This window comes from Pimephales promelas, chromosome 14 (assembly GCF_988280905.1).
Source record: "Pimephales promelas chromosome 14, fPimPro1.hap1.1, whole genome shotgun sequence".
NCBI classification, from domain to species: Eukaryota; Metazoa; Chordata; class Actinopteri; order Cypriniformes; family Leuciscidae; genus Pimephales; species Pimephales promelas.
In genome coordinates this window covers 35272741-35296304 of record NC_142782.1, presented here as the reverse complement: position 1 = coordinate 35296304, position 23564 = coordinate 35272741, and the positions used below count along the sequence as shown (strand labels likewise).

Sequence of the window (23564 nt, the reverse complement as noted above, 5' to 3'; positions counted from 1 at the left end):
ATTCGAATTAGAGAGCTTTCTGAATCTAAAATCGGATTGGATTCAATCAGACTGGCGAAAATGAGTGTAAAAACACACATACTGATGACAGTGGCGCCCCTACTGGTCAGATTATGTCATCGCTCCAACTGCAATCTGCTGCTTTCGAGCTTCGAACAGTCCAATTCATTCGGACGGCTCATTCCAATCGAACGTGATTCACTGATTCATTTGAGAGATACAAACTCCTTGTGGATCGGTTCGATTGAATCATTAAGACGAACCGATTCATTAGAACGACTCGTTGGCGAATCGAATCTGGCCGCCACTCTTTGTCCTCGCGGTGACTGACTGCTTATGATCCCGCTGAATGTACATTATTTATTCATCCGTTTACACTCTGTATTCATCAAACAGACGATCTGAAGGATGGTGTTAGTTCATGTCGGATATTTGGTTCTTCCTGTCTTTGGCTCAGTGAGAAATAGAGGTATTTATAACACATTATTTCACGATAAGATCACATCTAAGGCCTTTTTGCTTGTTTAATGCGTGACTATTAACGTTAAACCTCATGACTGATCTATATCCTGCTGTAGGTCCATACTGAGGGGATATTCATTAAATAAACAGGTGATTTGGTATTTATTTAACGTAGCGAATCAGTGAGGTGTGATTCGGATCTGAGGTAATCTGTTAGCTAGCTGACCCTATGGACGCTTTCAGCTTCAGATTTCACTTTATAATACATTTAAAATCAATTGATTGGCTCATATGAGGGGCAATTGGTATATTTGATCGATTTTCTATTCGTTTTATCGTGTACTTGAGCGCTGTGTGTATTTGTAGAGGTTTATTTGTGAGTTTGGTTTTACCTCAGAAAGCTAACGATGCTAATTCAGGCCTGAGCTTAACGGACAACAAATAACATAGCTCAATCATTTATTAGAGTGATTTAATGCTCATTTCAGTTAAATAAGTAAGATTTTGTGTTGAAGCCCCAGAATGCCAGTATCTTCATTTCATCAGACAAAAGCTGATTTGTTTAAAGCAGTTTATTATTTTTACTAGTACACCTCATGAACTGAATCATTTAACATTACACACCGATGTGCTGATTGTCCAATGAGGAAAAGCACGAAACTTGTGTCGAGATGAGCTGCTAACTTTACCGCCATCACTGATTTCATGAAGCTTTTTTGATTTCTGTTTCTGATCTTCTGTCTCATAGTTTGATTTCATGTGCTTTATTTCTGTTCTTATCTCCTGTCTCATAGTCTATGGAGGCTGAATCTACATTCTGCATTATCAGATCATTGTGTTTTAATGATCATCTGTGTTCTGATCCCTCCTCATTTCCTATTTCCATCAGAAGACGACAAACATCTCAGATCTGCTCCCTTCCTGAGAACAAACACACTAAAACCAGAGCTAACACATTTAGAGCGTGAACTACTGTCTGTATGTCAAGCGCTGTAGTTTAACCCACATCCGTAGCTCTAGAAGAGTGACTCATGTATGTCCCATCCAGCTTTGGTAGTCAACATGTTTGTAAATTCCTGTAAAATGGATGCATTTTGTGCTTTGACTATCACCAAACCCACACACCTATAGCCGTCACCTATGGAAGCTTGTTTCCATCACGGAATATAAAATAAAAAAGATAATGGCGCATTACATCGTATGGAAGCTTGTTTCCGCCACTGAATTAAAAAAAAGGCAATTGCAAGTTAATATCTCACAATTCTGACTTTATATCATGCAATTCTGACTTTATAGCTCCCAATTGCGTGTTACAAAGTCTGACCTTTATAACTCACAATTCCTAACTTTATTACACACAATTGCGACTTTATATCACGCAAGTCTGATTTTATGACTCACAATTGCGACTTCATATCATTGTCGCAAATGAATTGCAAGATAAAGAGGCACAATAATTAAATTTAAATTCATTAAAAATGTTATTCAGTGGCGGAAACAAGCTTCCACGATATCTCGCAATGCTGACTGACTTTTTAGTCTTTATAAAGCTGAATTGCAATAGCGAGAAAAGTCCGAATTGTTTTTTTTTTTATTCCGTGGCGTAAACGAGCTTCCATAGTCACCTGCATACCGTGTGCTTCATTCATCGCCTTCTGATTTTACACAATCATTCACAATCATGTTTAGAGGAAAAGCAAAAAACAACAGACAAAAACCCCCCAACGATTGGCTCGTCGCGTCGAAATTGTCCAAATTGCCAGCGTCCAAAATGCCATCCATTTGGCAGGGATGTTGATTTCCTGCACTGCTACTGAGATCCTCTATTAGAGCAATGCAAATGTCTATTGTTTGGTTGTGGTTTCTCTACCTTTTGTTCTGGTAATAGACTTGAGTGCATGAATCACATTATTATTATTATTTTGATTCTACATTGAATAGACTCCAATGTAATCTTTCTGTAGTAAAGATGAACCCTGCTGTACTGTAATGTGCTGTAGCCGATGCATCTGCTCATTGGATGTTGCTTTTGTTCTGTTAACCCTGTACTGAGCATGGTGGGCCTTGCTATTGGTCAATGTTGTTTTATTTGTTGCATGGACTTATTATTATGACACAAATCCACATATATATATACTAATATTTTTCAATAAAGAATATAGTATTTTTCCTAACCTCCAGTGTGCTTCTTGCTGATTTCCATTTATTGTCTCCCCCCTCCACCTCCTCCCTCTGCTGTGACCGATAGACTGATTTTCCCGGCTTTCTTCATCATGAGACCTCGATGAGTTGATCCGTGGTCATTTATTGCCGTCGTCGAGGCACTTGAAGGTGCAGTGTACGTTCCCAACTGTCCCGATAACCAAAGACTTTCCACATCTGAGAAAGAAATCAGATCCATTTCCAACGAGTCTTGCCCGTAACGCTGCACCTTTAAGTCTTCTCGCAGTAAATGATCCGGATGCAATGTAAACGTGGCCTTTCTCTGTGGTGTGTCCAGGTATATCCACACATTTCATCTCCCATGAACACATGCAGCACATTATACATGATTTCGTCTGGCGACTTCAGCTTGTATGTTTTCAATTCCCTCATTCTAATCAGAAGTAGATGGGAGAGAGTGGCCATTTTTATTCATTTCTACTATTTTTGTTCATCTGGAGTTTCTTTCTCATAATGAATATTGACGTATTCTCATGATTTTTAAACCCATAAATTGGTGCGTTTCTTCATTTGCCCATTCCCTTGTTGTCTTGTAAATAGCCGACAGATTCCTTTATCACAACACCACAAACTCAGTTTAGCATTCAGTAATCTTTTGTTAATAATATAAAATCTCATACTGTTGTACTTCTGAATGAAGGGCGTTTTAACTTCTATGTGGCCTATTTTAATTAGGGATGCAAGAGATGTATCGGCAACGTATCGGTATCGGACGATATATTAAAGCTGATAAATACTGTATTATTTCCTTCAGATGAAAAATAGAAAATACAGTTCAGTGCAACGTTCTGTCATATCGGCTCGTAAAATTATAATGAGGACATTATAATTGTGTGCTTGGAACATGGATTTAACAGTTTGTTTTTGTAATAGTTCTCTCAAAAATGATATAAAAATTTAGATTTAGATTTATTGGCCGATATATTGGTTTTCAAATATAAACATTTATCGGTTCTCGATATCCGCCAAAATTTGCATATCGTTGCATCCCTAATTTCAATGCATGGTGCAAAGTTATCTTTTTTTCTTGATATTTCATATTTAGAGTAATGCTTGCTTTATAAATAAATATTCTCATACAGTGATAATAAAGCATGCAAACTGCATGTAGCACAAGCAAAAGCCTGATTTCTGATTTAATATTTGCTCTATGGACAGAGTTGAAGGGTTAATCTTCAGAGATGTTGATCTTGGATAAATCCCAGTAAACATATTTATGAAGATGAGGAGCGTCCAACATTCTTGTCGGTCCCAGAACGACATTCCTATCAACCAATCAGATTTTAGACTTAAGAGCTTCAACAGCGCCACAGTGATTTTGATGTTTGGTGGGATAATGTTTAGGACTGAGATTGTTTTTCCAGTACCAATAGAGGATGTTGATTCAGGAAGATGTCCTACTTTGGCCATCGGGTTTTAAAAGAGACCGTGCTTTTGTGAAACGGTTCACACACACTTATCCAAAGTTCTGTCATTGGAAACCGCAAAGCTTTCATTGATAATGCTTGACAGGCTAACAGCTGCATTAAAATACATCTAAATCCAGACGTTTACTGCATGCTCAGACATTTGGCTGAGAAGTTGAAGCATCTGTGGATTCCTTCAGCCGTCCAGCTTTAGTATTGGCTAAATAACTCTAGACCGTTCTGGGGTGCATTTCCCAAAAGCATCGTTGGCCAACTATGATCACAATTTCCATTGAACTCTGGGTAACGACGGGACTTGCTACTATAGTTGGCTTTTGCTAAACGCACCCTAGATCTGCTGGGACTATGGCTGTCAATTGTGTTTTTAGAGCATGATATACACTCACTCAATCAAGAAAACATTTGGAAAAACAGTACATGAGAAACAGAAATCTACAGCGAACAAATTGGTGTAGAATTAATTTGCATCAAGTCAATTTCACAAATAATTATAAAGAATAAACTTGTTTCCGCCACAGAATAAAACATTTTAAAAGAGAAGTGCGACTTTTTATCTCACAATTGCGAGTTTATATCTTGAAATTCTGACATAGAATACATACAATTCCATGAAATAAAGTTGCAATTGCTAGTTATAAAGTCCCATTCTAGACTGACTATTTTACTATTTTCTCTCTTTATATCTCGCAATTCTGACTTTATATCTCGCAATTCTGACTTTATATCTCGGAATTCTGACTTTATATCACGCAATTCTGACTTTATATCTCACAATTCTAATTTATATCTCATATCTGAATATATCTCGCAATTCTGACTTTATATCTCACAATTCTAATTTATATCTCATATCTGAATATATCTCGCAATTCTGACTTTATATCTCACAATTCTGACTTTATATCTCACAATTCTGACTTTATATCTCGCAATTCTGACTTTATATCTCGGAATTCTGACTTTATATCACGCAATTCTGACTTTATATCTCACAATTCTAATTTATATCTCATATCTGAATATATCTCGCAATTCTGACTTTATATCTCACAATTCTGACTTTATATCTCACAATTCTGACTTTATATCTCGCAATTCTGACTTTATATCTCACAATTCTGACTTTATATCTCACAATTCTGACTTTATATCTCACAATTCTGACTTTATATCTCATATCTGAATATATCTCGCAATTCTGCCTTTATATCTCACAATTCTAATTTATATCTCATATCTGAATATATCACGCAATTCTGACTTTATATCTCGCAATTCTGACTTTATATCTCACAATTCTGATTTATATATATCTCAAATCTGACTATATATATCTCGCAATTCTGACTTTATTACACATATTTCTGACTTTAACCAATTCTGAGATAAAAAGTCAGAATTGTGAGATGGAAAAAAAAAATCACAATTACTTTTTTATCTTTTATTCAGTGGAGGAAACAAGCTTCCATAACAAGCAACACATTGAATTAAACACATTTTTTTCAGTAGAAAGACTGAAACAGTATTTTCCTGTAAAATGGGCACCAATTGTCTTGTTTTATTCACAAATTTACAACTGTATCAGGGTGTTCTAGCAATGTTATACTAAGACTAGGTTTAGGGTTAGTGTTTTAGCACTGTGTGTGCAATTAACTTTACTGATTAAATCTGGTTTGGGTAAAACAATAGAGGATTCACACACATTTTGCAACAATATTCTGCAATGAATGTGACTACCAGAGAAGTTCAGTGGCCAGATGCATAAACTGATTAGACTAATTAGTTATCGAGCTTTTTTCTTTAAGACTAATCCTACCTTTTTATGTTAGTTAAATAAAAAGGTATATTGATCCAATTTGAAATTGAAAAGTAGGACTGATTACCCATTGGCTACTGCTAGATGTCCAGACTAGTTCTTAAGACAGATGTCAATGCAGCAGAAATACCCCATGGAAAGTAGACTTTTAAAACTATTTAAGATGCAAGAAAGTGTGTTATTGTAGATACTATGGCACGCGAAGGGTTAATCACTGGCACGTGGCAATAGCTAAAGAGTTGTGTCTATTTAATGTAATCATCGTTCCCTCGGGTCATTTTTACCCGAAACTAATTTTTTAGAAATTAAAAAAAAATGACGTGTTCATCAGAGGAGTCCAAGACCCCAGGACTTTTGTCGCACTTGAACCATGAATACACACAAAAAAAGTTTGAATGGATTCGAGGAGTTTTGTGGTTGAAATAAAAAAAGTAACAAATCCTTCGCTATCGGGTCAATCGGACGCCCTTAGGAATGAGTGGAATGCTTCAGTTCACATATAAAACCCTAAAAATGCTCAAAATTCAAACTAAAAATGCTAAAACTTCACCAAAATATGATGTTCTACTGTCTACATGTGTATTCTGAACGCACACCGAAGAGAAACTGACTTCAGGACCCAGAGGAACAGCTCATTTACTCCATATAGAGATATAAGCCCATCTAGAGTCATGAAATGTCATCTTATTATATTATTATTTTCCACAAGAGGTCAGTAAAGACACACAATGTCAGATATTTAGAGCTGAATTAAAAGGGTTATGCATGAGATGAGAGTTATTTTCAATTTTAAAAAACTGCTTAAAATTTTTGTATCAAAATGAAATAAAATAATCTTTCTGGTCAAAAGAAATTAAGTATAATTTTAGGGCTTTGGGTCAGATTTTGGAGGATGTGTTATAAAGTGCGAAGGAAGGATGAAGGTTAAATAAGGTCCCTCGAACTTGCACACAGACTTATATTTTGAGGTAATCATTCCTCATAGTCACAGCCTATTTTATCAAGTTAGGTACTATAAATAGTGTGCGATTTTAACAAACCAACCATTGCTTCAGTGATTATCCTTAGGAAAAACCAACAAACTAAACCATAGTTCTGACCACAAACTGATGAGGATAAACTAAAGTCTTGATATTTCCTCACTTGTCAATATGTTTACAGGCATGACTTAGTGAAGTGGTTTGACTTCAGTTCCCTGTTCATACTGTCTCTCTCTGTATGTATCCGACAGTAAATCTGATTTACACTCTCAAACACTGACTTGTATGTAACCACATTCACTGCTAACAGACTAACACATCTCAGTCCCCTCCACTCTTCATTCCCCATCACACCCACTGCTGACCATTCATTTCTTCTGGAAGTTCGATGAAGACGATGAAGGCCAAGCCTCCAGCATTAGTTTAATCTCACTCATAATTGGCTGTGATGTCATTGTTCTTGCAGGATCTCATTTTAACAGGCATCAGCACAGTCATGCTACCTCTTGCCGGCATTTCCACGTAGGCCCTCAGGCCCAGATCCCTGTTGATTTCCCAATGCCCCATCCAGGACAATCTCCCACGGGAATGAGCCCTCACCTGGGTCAACCACACGCCCCGCTCAACCATATACCAGCGCCTCCGTTCCAGGACATCTCGACCCCATCATTCCTACCTCAGGCTTTACACCAGCAATACCTCATCCAGCAGCAGATCCTGGAGGCCCAGCACAGGAGGATACTCCCACAGCACAGGTGTGTTCAACTAACACAAGTCCAATCACTCATTTAAATCACAATCAGTAATGTTTTAAATTAGAATCAGTCATCTGTAAAGTTTTAAATCAGTAATTAGTAAAGTTTTAAATCAGAATCAATAATACGTAAAGTTTAAAATCAGAATCAGTAATCTGTAAATTTTTAAAACAGTAATCCATAAAGTTTTAAATTAGTAAACAGTAAAGTTTGTAATCACTAAAGTTTTAAATTAATAATCAGTAAAGTTTTAAATCAGTAATCAGTAATTAGTAAAGTTTTAAATCAGAATCAGTAATACGTAAAGTTTAAAATCAGAATCAGTAATCTGTACATTTTTAAAACAGCAATCCGTAAATTTTTAAATCAGTAATCCGTAAAGTTTAAATTAGTAAACAGTAAAGTTTGTAATCGGTAAAGTTTTAAATTAATAATCAGTAAAGTTTTAGATCAGTAATCAGTAAAGGTTAAATCAGTAACGTTTTAAATCAGTAATTAGTAAAGTTTTAAATCAGTAAAGTTTCAAATCGGTAATCAGTAAAGTTTTAAATCAGTAAAGTTTTAAATCAGTAATCAGTAACGTTTTAAATCAGTAATCAGTAAAGTTTTAAATCAGCAATCAGTAAAGTTTTAAATCAGTAAAGTTTTAAATCAATAAAGTTTTAAATCAGCAATCAGTAAAGTTTTAAATCAGTAAAGTTTTAAATCAATAAAGTTTTAAATCAGCAATCAGTAAAGTTTTAAATCAGTAAAGTTTTAAATCAGTAAAGTTTTAAATCAGTAATCAGTAAAGTTTTAAATCAGCAATCAGTAAAGTTTTAAATCAGTAAAGTTTTAAATCAGCAATCAGTAAAGTTTTAAATCAGTAATCAGTAAAGTTTTAAATCAGTAAAGTTTTAAATCAGCAATCAGTAAAGTTTTAAATCAGTAATCAGTAAAGTTTTAAATCAGTAATCAGTAAAGTTTTAAATCAGTAATCAGTAAAGTTTTAAATCAGCAATCAGTAAAGTTTTAAATCAGTAATCAGTAAAGTTTTAAATCAGTAATCAGTAAAGTTTTAAATCAGCAATCAGTAAAGTTTTAAATCAGCAATCAGTAAAGTTTTAAATCAGCAATCAGTAAAGTTTTAAATCAGTAAAGTTTTAAATCAGTAATCAGTAAAGTTTTAAATCAGCAAAGTTTTAAATCAGTAAAGTTTTAAATCAGAAATCAGTAAAGTTTTAAATCAGTAATCAGTAAAGTTTTAAATCAGTAATCAGTAAAGTTTTAAATCAGCAATCAGTAAAGTTTTAAATCAGTAAAGTTTTAAATCAGTAATCAGTAAAGTTTTAAATCAGCAAAGTTTTAAATCAGTAAAGTTTTAAATCAGAAATCAGTAAAGTTTTAAATCAGTAATCAGTAAAGTTTTAAATCAGTAATCAGTAAAGTTTTAAATCAGCAATCAGTAAAGTTTTAAATCAGTAAAGTTTTAAATCAGTAATCAGTAAAGTTTTAAATTAGTAAACAGTAAAGTTTGTAATCAGTAAAGTTTTAAATTAATAATCAGTAAAGTTTTAAATCAGTAATCAGTAAAGGTTTAAATCAGTAATGTTTTAAATCAGTAATCAAATCAGTAAAGTTTTAAATCAGTAATCAGTAAAGTTTTAAATCAGTAAAGTTTCAAATCAGTAATTTTAAATCAGCAATCAGTAAAGTTTTAAATCAGTAAAGTTTTAAATCAGTAATCAGTAAAGTTTTAAATCAGCAAAGTTTTAAATCAGCAATCAGTAAAGTTTTAAATCAGTAAAGTTTTAAATCAGTAATCAGTAAAGTTTTAAATCAGTAAAGTTTTAAATCAGCAATCAGTAAAGTTTTAAATCAGTAAAGTTTTAAATCAGCAATCAGTAAAGTTTTAAATCAGTAATCAGTAAAGTTTTAAATCAGTAAAGTTTTAAATCAGTAATCAGTAAAGTTTTAAATCAGCAATCAGTAAAGTTTTAAATCAGTAATCAGTAAAGTTTTAAATCAGTAATCAGTAAAGTTTTAAATCAGTAATCAGTAAAGTTTTAAATCAGCAATCAGTAAAGTTTTAAATCAGTAATCAGTAAAGTTTTAAATCAGTAATCAGTAAAGTTTTAAATCAGCAATCAGTAAAGTTTTAAATCAGCAATCAGTAAAGTTTTAAATCAGCAATCAGTAAAGTTTTAAATCAGTAATCAGTAAAGTTTTAAATCAGTAATCAGTAAAGTTTTAAATCAGTAATCAGTAAAGTTTTAAATCAGCAATCAGTAAAGTTTTAAATCAGTAATCAGTAAAGTTTTAAATCAGTAATCAGTAAAGTTTTAAATCAGCAATCAGTAAAGTTTTAAATCAGCAATCAGTAAAGTTTTAAATCAGCAATCAGTAAAGTTTTAAATCAGTAAAGTTTTAAATCAGTAATCAGTAAAGTTTTAAATCAGCAAAGTTTTAAATCAGTAAAGTTTTAAATCAGAAATCAGTAAAGTTTTAAATCAGTAATCAGTAAAGTTTTAAATCAGTAATCAGTAAAGTTTTAAATCAGCAATCAGTAAAGTTTTAAATCAGTAAAGTTTTAAATCAGTAATCAGTAAAGTTTTAAATCAGCAAAGTTTTAAATCAGTAAAGTTTTAAATCAGAAATCAGTAAAGTTTTAAATCAGTAATCAGTAAAGTTTTAAATCAGTAATCAGTAAAGTTTTAAATCAGCAATCAGTAAAGTTTTAAATCAGTAAAGTTTTAAATCAGTAATCAGTAAAGTTTTAAATTAGTAAACAGTAAAGTTTGTAATCAGTAAAGTTTTAAATTAATAATCAGTAAAGTTTTAAATCAGTAATCAGTAAAGGTTTAAATCAGTAATGTTTTAAATCAGTAATCAAATCAGTAAAGTTTTAAATCAGTAATCAGTAAAGTTTTAAATCAGTAAAGTTTCAAATCAGTAATTTTAAATCAGCAATCAGTAAAGTTTTAAATCAGTAAAGTTTTAAATCAGTAATCAGTAAAGTTTTAAATCAGCAAAGTTTTAAATCAGCAATCAGTAAAGTTTTAAATCAGTAAAGTTTTAAATCAGTAATCAGTAAAGTTTTACATCAGTAAAGTTTTAAATCAGCAATCAGTAAAGTTTTAAATCAGTAAAGTTTTAAATCAGCAATCAGTAAAGTTTTAAATCAGTAATCAGTAAAGTTTTAAATCAGTAAAGTTTTAAATCAGTAATCAGTAAAGTTTTAAATCAGCAATCAGTAAAGTTTTAAATCAGTAATCAGTAAAGTTTTAAATCAGTAATCAGTAAAGTTTTAAATCAGTAATCAGTAAAGTTTTAAATCAGCAATCAGTAAAGTTTTAAATCAGTAATCAGTAAAGTTTTAAATCAGTAATCAGTAAAGTTTTAAATCAGCAATCAGTAAAGTTTTAAATCAGCAATCAGTAAAGTTTTAAATCAGCAATCAGTAAAGTTTTAAATCAGTAAAGTTTTAAATCAGTAATCAGTAAAGTTTTAAATCAGCAAAGTTTTAAATCAGTAAAGTTTTAAATCAGAAATCAGTAAAGTTTTAAATCAGTAATCAGTAAAGTTTTAAATCAGTAATCAGTAAAGTTTTAAATCAGCAATCAGTAAAGTTTTAAATCAGTAAAGTTTTAAATCAGTAATCAGTAAAGTTTTAAATCAGCAAAGTTTTAAATCAGTAAAGTTTTAAATCAGAAATCAGTAAAGTTTTAAATCAGTAATCAGTAAAGTTTTAAATCAGTAATCAGTAAAGTTTTAAATCAGCAATCAGTAAAGTTTTAAATCAGTAAAGTTTTAAATCAGTAATCAGTAAAGTTTTAAATTAGTAAACAGTAAAGTTTGTAATCAGTAAAGTTTTAAATTAATAATCAGTAAAGTTTTAAATCAGTAATCAGTAAAGGTTTAAATCAGTAATGTTTTAAATCAGTAATCAAATCAGTAAAGTTTTAAATCAGTAATCAGTAAAGTTTTAAATCAGTAAAGTTTCAAATCAGTAATTTTAAATCAGCAATCAGTAAAGTTTTAAATCAGTAAAGTTTTAAATCAGTAATCAGTAAAGTTTTAAATCAGCAAAGTTTTAAATCAGCAATCAGTAAAGTTTTAAATCAGTAAAGTTTTAAATCAGTAATCAGTAAAGTTTTAAATCAGTAAAGTTTTAAATCAGCAATCAGTAAAGTTTTAAATCAGTAAAGTTTTAAATCAGTAATCAGTAAAGTTTTAAATCAGCAAAGTTTTAAATCAGCAATCAGTAAAGTTTTAAATCAGCAATCAGTAAAGTTTTAAATCAGTAAAGTTTTAAATCAGTAATCAGTAAAGTTTTAAATCAGTAAAGTTTTAAATCAGTAAAGTTTGTTATAAGTAATCAGAGGGACTTAAAAACTAGATCTTTGTTATGCTTTTACAATTTGGTTCTGATTTTTCCCAGCAGACACGCTTCAGACCGAACTCTTCCCCATCCGCAGACGCTGCGTCCGCCCTATGATTACCCACAATCCTTTCACATCCCGGCGCCGGTCCCACAGCAGCCGCGCTACCTTGCCGAAGGAACAGACTGGTGCGTCTGTGTTCAGATACGGCATAAACTAGTCCTCAGTTTGGGCTCTGATCTACTGACATCTGTGGTGTGTTTGTGTTCAGGGATCTGAGTGTGGATCCAGGCCTGCCACAGTATCACGTCTCTCCTCTCACTCAGCATTATCAGCATTACCTGACCTCTCCACGCCTGCATCACTTCCCCAGGAACAACACCTCGGCACAAGTGGTCAGTCCACGCCTTTGCAATCACGACTTGCATTGCGTTAAACCTATACATTTGATCCCTGGCAATCGATCGTTTATGCTATTTAAAGGAGTCCTATTATGGACTTTTACTAAGTCTTGATTTTGTTTTAAGGTGTACTAGAACATGTTGAAAAACACATTATTTCTCACATATTTTACATTATTACAGCTCCGCTCTCCTCAGTCCGGTTGAATGTGTCGTTTTCGCTGAAGCCCCTCCTTCTGAAATACGAAATGTGCTGTGATTGGTCAGCTGGCCCAGTGTGTTGTGTGTTCAGGAAATGTCCCGCCCCTTCATAACCGCAAGCTCTACTCGGATGTAAATATTAACAATTTCAAAACCATTTCAAGCCCGATTCAGACCCTGACGATGATTTCACAGGACATCGTGGTATTTTTGTTTTGTAATTTTCTCATGGATACGATTCTTATCCACCATTTAATTATATTTGTCAGAAAAGTATGGTTATACAAACAGTAATCGATCACAGAATCATGGATAATTTTCCTAAGGGCCGGTGAACCGTCTTACAAAAGCAAGAGCTTACAACTCCCTACTATACCTAGGTAAAGGCTACACAAAAGAAAGGGGTTCTAGCTATTGAAAATTGGCAACAGGTCATGAGAGAACCCTCTAACTTAATGCTGCTTAACTACACGGTGAAATGAGAAAAAAAAAATAACATTCAAAAATAGCCATATGAATTAACAAAACATTGAAAAAGAAACCAAAAGAAAACACCAATAATTATACATTGACAATCCCCAAGCAACTTGTTTCACTCTCAGATGGACACAACAGTAGCAGTCCAATATTACCCGTTCATTTAAAGGGTAACTAAACCCCTGGTCTGGTCAGAGCCTGACTCCACCCACTGGTAATATTTGAAAAATGCTGAAAAAGTGGGCAGACCCCCGGAAGAGATAGAGGGGACGAAATATATGCTAAAACACTCTATCCTGGTCGTTTTCAATATTCACAATTGCAATTCCTGACTCCCTACAGTGGTTTTGACGAAACAAGCTGGTTTTTATACTGCCGCTCGTACCAAGAGCGTGGTGAGCTGAAACCTGCGTACGTCACGAAGTGCGGAACATCCAATAGGAAAATTCAACTGCAGAAAAAAAAAAAAAAAAAAATCAACTGCAGTTGCCACTGTTCAACCTGAAGAGGGCAGCACTAAGACGCTTTTACACCATATATGCACGCATAAGTTCCGCATTCCGGTTGTGGAGATTTAAGCGGAGGAAAACCTTTCTTTTACGGTCTATGAGGAAAACCGAGTCTTCAAAATTTACCGTCCTCCCGTCTTTGAAACGAAACGTACATACTTTAGATGTAATTTTATATATAGTTATGTTTATTTAATATAATTAATTTTAAAAATAAGCATAAACACAACGAGGGGTGTCTGTTTTATCTGTTTTTGTGACTAACGTTTCATTAGTATAACCATGGAGTATAAAATTCAATATAAACTCTCGGTATTGCATTGGACGATCGGCGGAAGTTATCGAGCATCCTTACACCTTGACCGGAAATACCGCCGTGCATAGAGCCCATTGTAGAAATAAAACACTTTTTACACAAATATCAAAAAAGTTACTTGAATCAATGACTGGTATTAATAAAGATCCATTCTTACAGGTCATTAACTTAAAAAAAATACTCTTTAAATACTCCTCAATTCCATAGACAACATTACTTAGGCAACCACATAATAAAGCATGACTTATCTGTTTGACTTTGACTCCAAAGATGCATGAAAGACCAAGTCCAAGTCTCTGCTGAATTTGGTTCGAAAAGTCTGATGTCCAAGCAATAGTAGAATAAATCCAATCCAAAAATGGTGTATGGAAGAAATCAGAATCCACTTTAATCCACAGTCCTTTTTTAATGTAGCCACCTTTCTCATTCCTGCAGGCGTTTTCTACAGACTCCAAACAATACTCTTTCAATGCATGTCTGTCAAGCATAAAATTACATTCACTTAACATTGTGTCCCATTCAGTAGTGGAGGGAGGCCCTCTAACAGTCAAATAGCACCTGTTCTCATTAGTACTTCTTCTCTGCCTCTTTTATGAAACCACGTCCTAGACAACATTCTCCCCGATGACCCCTAGTGGCCGGGAGAGAAATTACCCCTGGTAATAGTGGAACTGTTTCAACACTACATCAATACTGTAATGTTCGTTTGCAGGCGAGCAGAGGTAGCAACTACATAATTATTGAAACTGTTAATAGAAAACACAACTATAAATAATAAGACATACTAACAAGTTGTGATCCATAAACAACAGATGGTCCCGACGGCACGATCTTGAAAAAAAGCACACAACAGTGAAGGGGTGAATCTATAAAACATCAAGAGTGCAAAACAGACACATCCACACACACAAACACACTTTTATACACAAACGCACCAAAAAATTCAGATTATACATGTGTTTTGCATTTTTAAAATGCTCAGTTTGTCCACCAGATGGCATCCATTTCATTTCAAAAATTGCTTTTATGAGGCCTTGGCTTGACTCTAAAATAAAATACAGCTTTAAAAAAAAAAAAAAAAAAAATGTAATATTTTTTTCTATTATGTTCAATGGTGAGAAATTTTGTAATAATTATTGCATTAATACAAATTATACATTTTTTTAATTTTGTAAATTTTCTCAAAACACCAAAAAATTAAAAATATAAAAAAAAACGAGTAAAAAAAAAAATCATGTTTTTTTTTTTTAAATCATGAATCCCGCCCTTTGGGTCCATTTGGACCCGAACACCCCGAGTGTGACTCTGAAACGAGCAACCCCAGAGGGTTAACACTTTTTAGGGGTGTAAGAACAGTGATAGCAACTCTTCCTCTTCTCTAAAGCAGGCCAACAATTACACACTCACTACAGTTAGAAAACTAGTGAAATCATAATCAAGGACCCCTTTAAGCTACCATATTTTTCAAAGTCCCATTTTTTTAATCATTTAAACCATGCTGCGACTTATATAAGTCATGCTGCGATAGCTAAACACATTGTTGTTGTTTTTTAAATGCATCTCTCACATGCTCTTCTGAAAGCCTCAGGATCCAGTTGTTCATTGATGTTGTGTGTTAATGAATGGTGTTGTCCTGCACAGGTTGTCCATGAGATCAGAAACTACCCATATCCTCAGTTACACCTGCTGGCTCTCCAAGGCCTCAGTCCGTCTCGACACGCGTCTGCCGTGCGGGAGAGTTACGAGGTACGTCACGTCTTATCTGATGCTCTTCATCACACGTGTTTAGATCTCAGATGATGTTCTTCATCTCACGTGTTCAGATCTGATGTTTCTCTGTGGTTTTCTTCCAGGAGCTCCTGCAGTTGGAGGACAGACTGGGAAACGTGAACCGAGGGGCTGTGCAGACCACCATTGAGAGGTGTACATTTCCTCACAAGTATAAAAAGGTAAACATGACTAAAATGTATATTTTTATTTATATATTTATGCATCACATGATTGTAGTCCATTACTGGGAAATAGTCGGAAATCGGTATAGTAGTAGTAGTGTAACTAAAGTGTAGTTCTTCCATAGTATTTTTTTGTTTCTACTATGGAAGTCAATGGTGCCGAACAACTGTACCACATAATCCAACTACATAGATTATTTTCTACCAAACTTGTTTATAGCTTTCAATAGGTAGATAATAGATATAAAAATGTAAAAAATGAAATATATTATGTGTATGCTCACGTCATGTGATCATTAACCAACATCATAGAACCGTGTCCATGTGAATGTGGAGTTAAATTATTGAAATATAAGCAAATCTCAGTGGCGCTGAAATTATATTTGAAGTAAATATTTTAGTTCAGAGAGGTTCGGCTGACAAAAGAAGTGAAATTTACTGCTTTTGTGTGGATATGTGATCATGAGACCCGTGCAGGCAAAAGCTACGGGAATGCACACGGGATAGTTTCGACAGGTAAAACAAGCGAAAAATTCGTTTGTTTTTTTAGGTTTTCACAAAAAAAAAATCTGAATAAAGGGTTAGTTGACCCAAAAATGAAAATTCTGTCAGTATTTCCTCACCCTCATGTTGTTCAACCCCGTAAGACCTTCGTTCATCTTCGCAACACAAATTAAGATATTTAAGATATTAAAGGAGTAGTTCACTTTTGAAAAAACTTCTGCTGATAATTTACTCGCCCCCGTGTCATCCAAGATGTCCATGTCTTTCCTTCCTCAGTCGAAAAGAAATGAAGGTTTTTGATGAAAACATTCCAGGATTTTTCTCCATATAATGGACTTCAATGGGGACCAAACGGTTCAAGGTCCAAAAGACAGTTAATAACAGTTTCAGATGCAGCTTCAAATGTCTTTAAACGACACCAGACGATGAATAAGAGTCTTATCATGTGAAACGATCGCTTATTTCAAAACTTATTCCAAAAATGTAACTTTTCTAAGGACAAATGCTAGCCTTGCTCTATTCTGTGAGGCGCGTTTGCAACGTCACGTAATACGTAATTACGTTCAAAAGGTCACGGTTGACGTAGCCGGAAGTACAGAATCAAAATCGTCCGACATCGTTGTTTTACCTTTTAATTCCTTTTTTTGTAAACGGTGTTTGAACTAGTTTGCACGTTCTACCTATGCGTTCAACTTGTAAACACTCTGACTCTGTACTTTCTTGGATGACATGGGGGTGAGTAAATTATCAGCAAAAGTTTTTTCAAAAGTGAACTACTCCTTTAAGATCGCTCCAGCATACAGTCCATAGGCTTCTTGAGGGACTGGCTCTTGCTGTCCCCAAAAAGTCATTAAAGACATCGTTAAAATAGTCCAAGTGACTACAGCGGCTCAATCTTAACTTTATCAAACGACGAGAACACTTGTGCACAAAAACAAACAAAAATAACGACTTTATTTCAACTATTCACTTCCTTCTCCATGGGCCTGTAGTCAGTTAACGTAGTGTGATTGCGTAGAGCTACGTCACACGTAGGCTCACTATTGGCCGACGCTGGTCATGTGTGTGATGATGCGTGTGACGTACAATAACAGAAGCTTACGCTATTAAACTAGTAACCTGACTCGCGCAGAGGGAGAAATAAACCAATAGTTGAAATAAAGTCATTATTTTTGCGCACAAAAGTGTTCTCGTCGTTTGATAAAGTTAAGATTGAGCCACTGTAGTCACTTGGACTATTTTAACGATGTCTTTAATGACTTTTCGAGTCATTCCCTCAAGAAGCCTATGGACTGTATGCAGGAGTGATCTTAATATCTTAAATATCTTAATTTGTGTTGCGAAGATGAACGAAGGTCTTACGGGGTTGAACAACATGAGGGTGAGGAAATACTGACAGAATTTTCATTTTTGGGTCAACTAACCCTTTAAGCCCTCGTCTAGTTGGATTAAACAAAAAAGCATGTGTCTAATAAGTGATCATGTGATCCGCAGAGAAGACCTCTGGATCTGAAGATCGGCATGTATGAAGAGGAGCTCGACACGGACGAGAAATGCACGATATGCCTCTCGATGCTCGAGGACGGAGAGGACGTCAGGTAGTTGTGCTCGACACTTGCTTTCATTGGTCGCCTCATGAAACCGGTGACATCATCTTCCGTTTTTGTTCTTCTTTTCTCAGGAGATTACCCTGCATGCACCTCTTCCATCAGGCTTGTGTCGACCAGTGGCTGGCGACCAATAAGAAGTGCCCCATCTGCAGGGTAGACATTGAGACGCAGCTGTCGCCTGATAGCTGATGTCTCGTGTAGCGCTAGCGAAAGCTCCTGTCGTCTCTCTTCGTCCCCTCGTGGGCACTTTGCCAAAATGTGTGTCATCTCCATCACCACTCTCACCTCTGACCTTTGCCTTCTGAGCCAAATGACCATGAGAACAGAGAAGAGTGGAGAAGAACGAGTCTGTCGATGAAGATGGTTTCAGTCAAAGTGCTCTGTGTGTGTGTGTGTGTGTGTGTGTGTGTGTGTGTGTGTGGGAACGATGACCAACCAAATGTTCTCAGTGGGTCACAAATGAAGCATTACGGCATATCACGCGTGGTTGGTCACGAACGTAGTTGAACGAATCATTTGTGGAAAAAACACATCATGAGCGAATGAGAGAAAGTCGTCGTCGTCGTGTCTGTAATTATCGGAGATGATGCTTGGCGTTCGTTTGTAATCGTGAGGCCAGGCTTGATGACGAACTGTGACGGTGTGCATTTCGTCCAGCGCTTGTCAAACGTATCCACTAAATGCATGTTGAAGCGAGAGCCTTCTGGGAAACGTGACGTGAGGACGTCCTGCTAGTCCTGAAGACACTGTGTTCTGGAAGTGAGTGAAACATGTACCATAATGCCTGTAGCACAAGCACACGTCGAACAGTAACGGCATAACTCTGTGTTTCCATTCGCTCTGTGACTCGTGGTCTCGCTTGTAGAGTCGTGACGTGCATGAAACCTGTTTGCTGCCATTTCTAGAGGACATGACAAGGGAGTAAAGCCATTTGTTTTATAGAAACCAAACATAACTTTTCTAAGGCTGTTCTTCACGATCACTCTTTCTGGTTTTTCTTTGTCTTCTCTTGCCAAGCTGTGTGTGCGGGGCTGGTACAGGTTCTCAACATAAGTAGCTGCGATGCTGGAAAAAAACAAAACAACTTATTTATTGTTGTCTTAATGTAGTTAGTGGTTATTTTTGTAAATGCACTCACGTTCTGATGGGGTCGTGTGATCGTTTCCCTGCTATTTTGCATTTGCACTCGAGTAAGCTGTTTCCTTGCATATCGTGCACTCATCCCCCCCCCCCAAAAAAAAACACACACACACACACAAAAAAAATGAGGAAGCAGACTTTAACAGCACAGTTTCTTTGCGTAACGATAGTAGGGATGCACCGATATGAAGACTTTGGCGATACAGTAACCGATAACTCTTTATATTTGAAAGCTGATAACCGATATATTGGCCGATAAATCTAGATCCAAACTTTGGTCGATACCGATAACTCTTTATATTTGAAAGCCGATAACCGATATATTGGCCGATAAATCTAGATCCAAACTTTGGTCGATACCGATAACTCTTTATATTTGAAAGCCGATAACCGATATATTGGCCGATAAATCTAGTCCAAATTTTGGTCGATACCGATAACTCTTTATATTTGAAAGCCGATAACCGATATATTGGCCGATAAATCTAGATCCAAATTTTGGTCGATACCGATAACTCTTTATATTTGAAAGCCGATAACCGATATATTGGCCGATAAATCTAGATCCAAATTTTGGTCGATACCGATAACTCTTTATATTTGAAAGCCGATAACCGATATATTGGCCGATAAATCTAGATCCAAATTTTGGTCGATACCGATAACTCTTTATATTTGAAAGCCGATAACCGATATATTGGCCGATAAATCTAGATCCAAATTTTGGTCGATACCGGTAACTCTTTATATTTGAAAGCCGATAACCGATATATTGGCCGATAAATATAGATCCAAATTTTGGTCGATACCGATAACTCTTTATATTTGAAAGCCGATAACCGATATATTAGCCGATAAATCTAGATAAAAATTTTGGCCGATACCAACAACTCTTTGTTTGAAAGCCGATAACCGAAGTATTTTGGTCGATACCAATAACTCTTTATATTTGAAAGCCGATAACCGATATATTAGCTGATAAATCCAGATCCAAATTTTGGTCGATACGATAACTCTTTATATTTGAAAGCCGATAACCGATATATTGGCTGATAAAACTAGATCCAAATTTTGGTCGATACCGATAACTCTTTATATTTGAAAGCCGATAACCGATATATTGGCCGATAAATCTAGATCCAAATTTTGGTCGATACTGATAACTCTTTATATTTGAAAGCCGATAACCGATATATTGGCCGATAAATCTAGATCCAAATTTTGGTCGATACCGATAACTCTTTATATTTGAAAGCCGATAACCGATATATTGGCCGATAAATCTAGATCCAAATTTTGGTCGATACCGATAACTCTTTATATTTGAAAGCCGATAACCGATATATTGGCCGATAAATCTAGATCCAAATTTTGGTCGATACCGGTAACTCTTTATATTTGAAAGCCGATAACCGATATATTGGCCGATAAATATAGATCCAAATTTTGGTCGATACCGATAACTCTTTATATTTGAAAGCCGATAACCGATATATTAGCCGATAAATCTAGATAAAAATTTTGGCCGATACCAACAACTCTTTATGTTTGAAAGCCGATAACCGAAGTATTTTGGTCGATACCAATAACTCTTTATATTTGAAAGCCGATAACCGATATATTAGCTGATAAATCCAGATCCAAATTTTGGTCGATACGATAACTCTTTATATTTGAAAGCCGATAACCGATATATTGGCTGATAAAACTAGATCCAAATTTTGGTCGATACCGATAACTCTTTATATGTGAAAGCCGATAACCGATATATTGGCCGATAAATCTAGATCCAAATTTTGGTCGATACTGATAACTCTTTATATTTGAAAGCCGATAACCGAAGTATTTTGGCCGATACCAATAACTCTTTATATTTGAAAGCCGATAACCGATATATTGGGCGATAAAACTAGATCCAAGTTTTGGCCGATACCAACAACTCTTTACATTTTAAAGCCGATAACCGATATATTGGCCAATAAATCTAGATCCAAATTTTGGTCGATACCGATAACTCTTTATATTTGAAAGCTGATAACCGATATATTGGCCAATAAATCTAGATCCAAATTTTGGTCGATACCGATAACTCTTTATATTTAAAAGCTGATAACCGATATATTGGCCGATAAATCTAAATCCAAATTGAGAGATATGATGGATCAGCGCTGTACGTTGCACTTAACAGTATTTTCCTTTTTGAAGTAACTTTAACAATATTTCAAATCAATTCAACACCATCACGTTGAACAGTGCACATCTGAAGTGTCTACGCTGAAGGAAATAATACAGTATTGACACAGCTCTGAAATATCGGCTAAATTTTCTTATACCGACACCGATATCGTGACGATATATGGTGCATCCCGAAGCGATAGTTGTTGCCTCACTGACCACTTTATATGTCCGTGACTGTTTTCCGTAGCAGATGTTCTTGACTTTGCTTTTGCAACTTTTCCCGAATTCAAGCGTTCAGCTGCTTGGAGCGGAAGCCAGGAAGTTGGAAGCATTTTCTTGCGTGATCTTTTTTTCATCGTCCGTCCGCGTTTTATAGTTTACACATGATATTGTGCGTCGAAATGCCTTAAGTATTTAACAATCATAATTTATGACTAACTTCACCTACTATGGGTGCGTATTTAACTTCTGAGCTAGTATCGCAATGTAATCGATTGGTTTATTTATTTACGTCAGCATAACTGTATAAATACCTCATTGTGCTATACTTTAATGGGAGTGCTTTGCATGCGGTTGTACTTTAAGGGGCCTAGGTGTCAAAACAAGCTCAAGTCCCCAGCAGGGCGTGCTGAAACGTGCTAGTATGTGGTGCTGTAGTGTTTTGGTTACATTCCATTAATGCGATTTCAAAGAGTCGTTCGGCCGTGAGCTCGTAGACCAACTGGACTTGTTTTGCATGTGTCTGCTGTTTTTGCACTCTCAGCTTCGCTGCCTCTCACTGTCGTCCTGCGAGCGGTGTGTGTTCAGTCGTGAGGAGCGAGTTCGGCGCTTACTGTGATTGATTAAAGCTGCTTGTCTTGTGCCCATGTGGCTTTAACTTTAAGTTATGCTTATTTTTTCACATTTTTCTTTGCCTTTGGATTCGTATCGGTACTTCATGTAAGGGGCTTTAAATGTTGAATGCAGGTCGTGTTGTAGCTGCCGTATAGGTCTGTCATATTTCACCACGTCAGGTTGTTTACAGGGTTCGTACAGATACTGTAAAATCAAATTTCACTTTTCAAGCACTACTTTTTTGGCTAAAGGACTACAATGAAATCAAACAATCTTTCAAGTTCTAAAAAAAGTTACCGTGGAAACTTTAACCATTGAAAGGATAGGCAACTACGACAAAGATATCACTTTCCTCTTTCTTGAATATATGATTGACCTGAAGAATGAAAGCGTGGATATTTTTATGAGCAATATCACACTCATGGCCATGTGAAATTACTCTATATCAATATCAGACGCACTGCAGCGTTAATTTTGTGTGAAAAGATTTATCAATAAGATCAAACACTACTTTTTCACATATATTGTCTTTCAATAATTCAAGCATTTTTCAAGTACCTTTTCATAAACATTCAAATTTCAAAAAGTTAAATTCAAGCACTTTAAGCATCTTGTACGAACCCTGTATTTAACTTCAATAATCTGTTGTGTTTTTACACTATCGCTCATTGATAACTCTTGTTTCCAGTGAAATAATTGTGTTTCCTGCCATGCAAAACAATCTGTACCTGGAATAGCAGTTCCTTTCGATTGTTTCCTATACGTGGAAAAAGAAAAAATGGCTTTATATCGTATGATTTGTGTTTCTAGCCTGTGTAGCCTTAAAGTCTCTTGATTTGATCCATCTCTCCAGCAGATTTTGGACATAAGCAATAGTAGTGTCATGTTTCGCTAACAGACTGAACCGTAGATCCTAAAGCACAAGCTCTGTAATGCATGTCTTTCTCAGGTTTTAATATGCGTATGAGAATGGATACATATGTTAAAATATTTTACCATAAATATTTCTGATGTTTTTTCTGCTGCTGACATAAAAAGAAAAAAAAAAAGAGAAAAAAATAGTTGAATAACCTGCCAGTGAAAGGGAAGTGGCTCTTTGTACAAGACACTGCTGTGTGCTGTTACTGCGCAATGTTTTCTGACATGAATATTTTATAGCTCAAGTAGAAAAATATGTATTGACAATATTTAAGCAATAGCTTGGTGATTATAATGTATGATAACTAGATAAGTGTATATTGCGTAAAAAAAAAATGAAGAAAATCTTAGATTCACTTTTGGTGGATTTTGTACTGTATTTATTACTAATGATGATGCAAAAAGTTGCATAGCTTAACCCAAAATTTTCTTTCTTTTTTAATTTCTTGTCTTGTATATGACCCTTTTTGTATGTGTTTTTTCAAATAAAATGTTGAAAA

The 23564-nt window shown here is 35.0% G+C and overlaps 1 protein-coding gene across 2 annotated transcripts; it reads left to right on the top strand.

The window, feature by feature from the left end:
* Nucleotides 1-147: 147 nt before the first annotated feature.
* ark2cb (arkadia (RNF111) C-terminal like ring finger ubiquitin ligase 2Cb) lies at nt 148-23564 on the top strand. 2 transcript variants are annotated; one of them, XM_039653264.2, is made up of 8 exons: nt 148-469; nt 7375-7663; nt 12084-12212; nt 12296-12419; nt 15570-15674; nt 15782-15877; nt 17879-17982; nt 18066-23564. In XM_039653264.2, exons 1-8 carry the CDS (start codon nt 409-411, stop codon nt 18181-18183), a joined length of 1026 nt encoding a protein of 341 aa, XP_039509198.1. In that variant the 5' UTR covers nt 148-408; the 3' UTR covers nt 18184-23564. The 2 variants fall into 2 exon arrangements, with proteins under 2 accessions (XP_039509198.1, XP_039509206.1); XM_039653272.2 differs by having other exon boundaries at nt 248-469; nt 12087-12212.

What these genes read in the sequence shown, in the direction of transcription:
- ark2cb (XM_039653264.2), top strand. Translation starts at nt 409, where the DNA reads ATGGTGTTAGTTCATGTCGGATATTTGGTTCTTCCTGTCTTTGGCTCA. An exon ending in CCGTGCGGGAGAGTTACGAG is followed by an intron (nt 15,675 to 15,781) that starts GTACGTCACGTC and finishes GTTTTCTTCCAG; the next exon opens with GAGCTCCTGCAGTTGGAGGA. An exon ending in GAGGACGGAGAGGACGTCAG is followed by an intron (nt 17,983 to 18,065) that starts GTAGTTGTGCTC and finishes TTCTTTTCTCAG; the next exon opens with GAGATTACCCTGCATGCACC.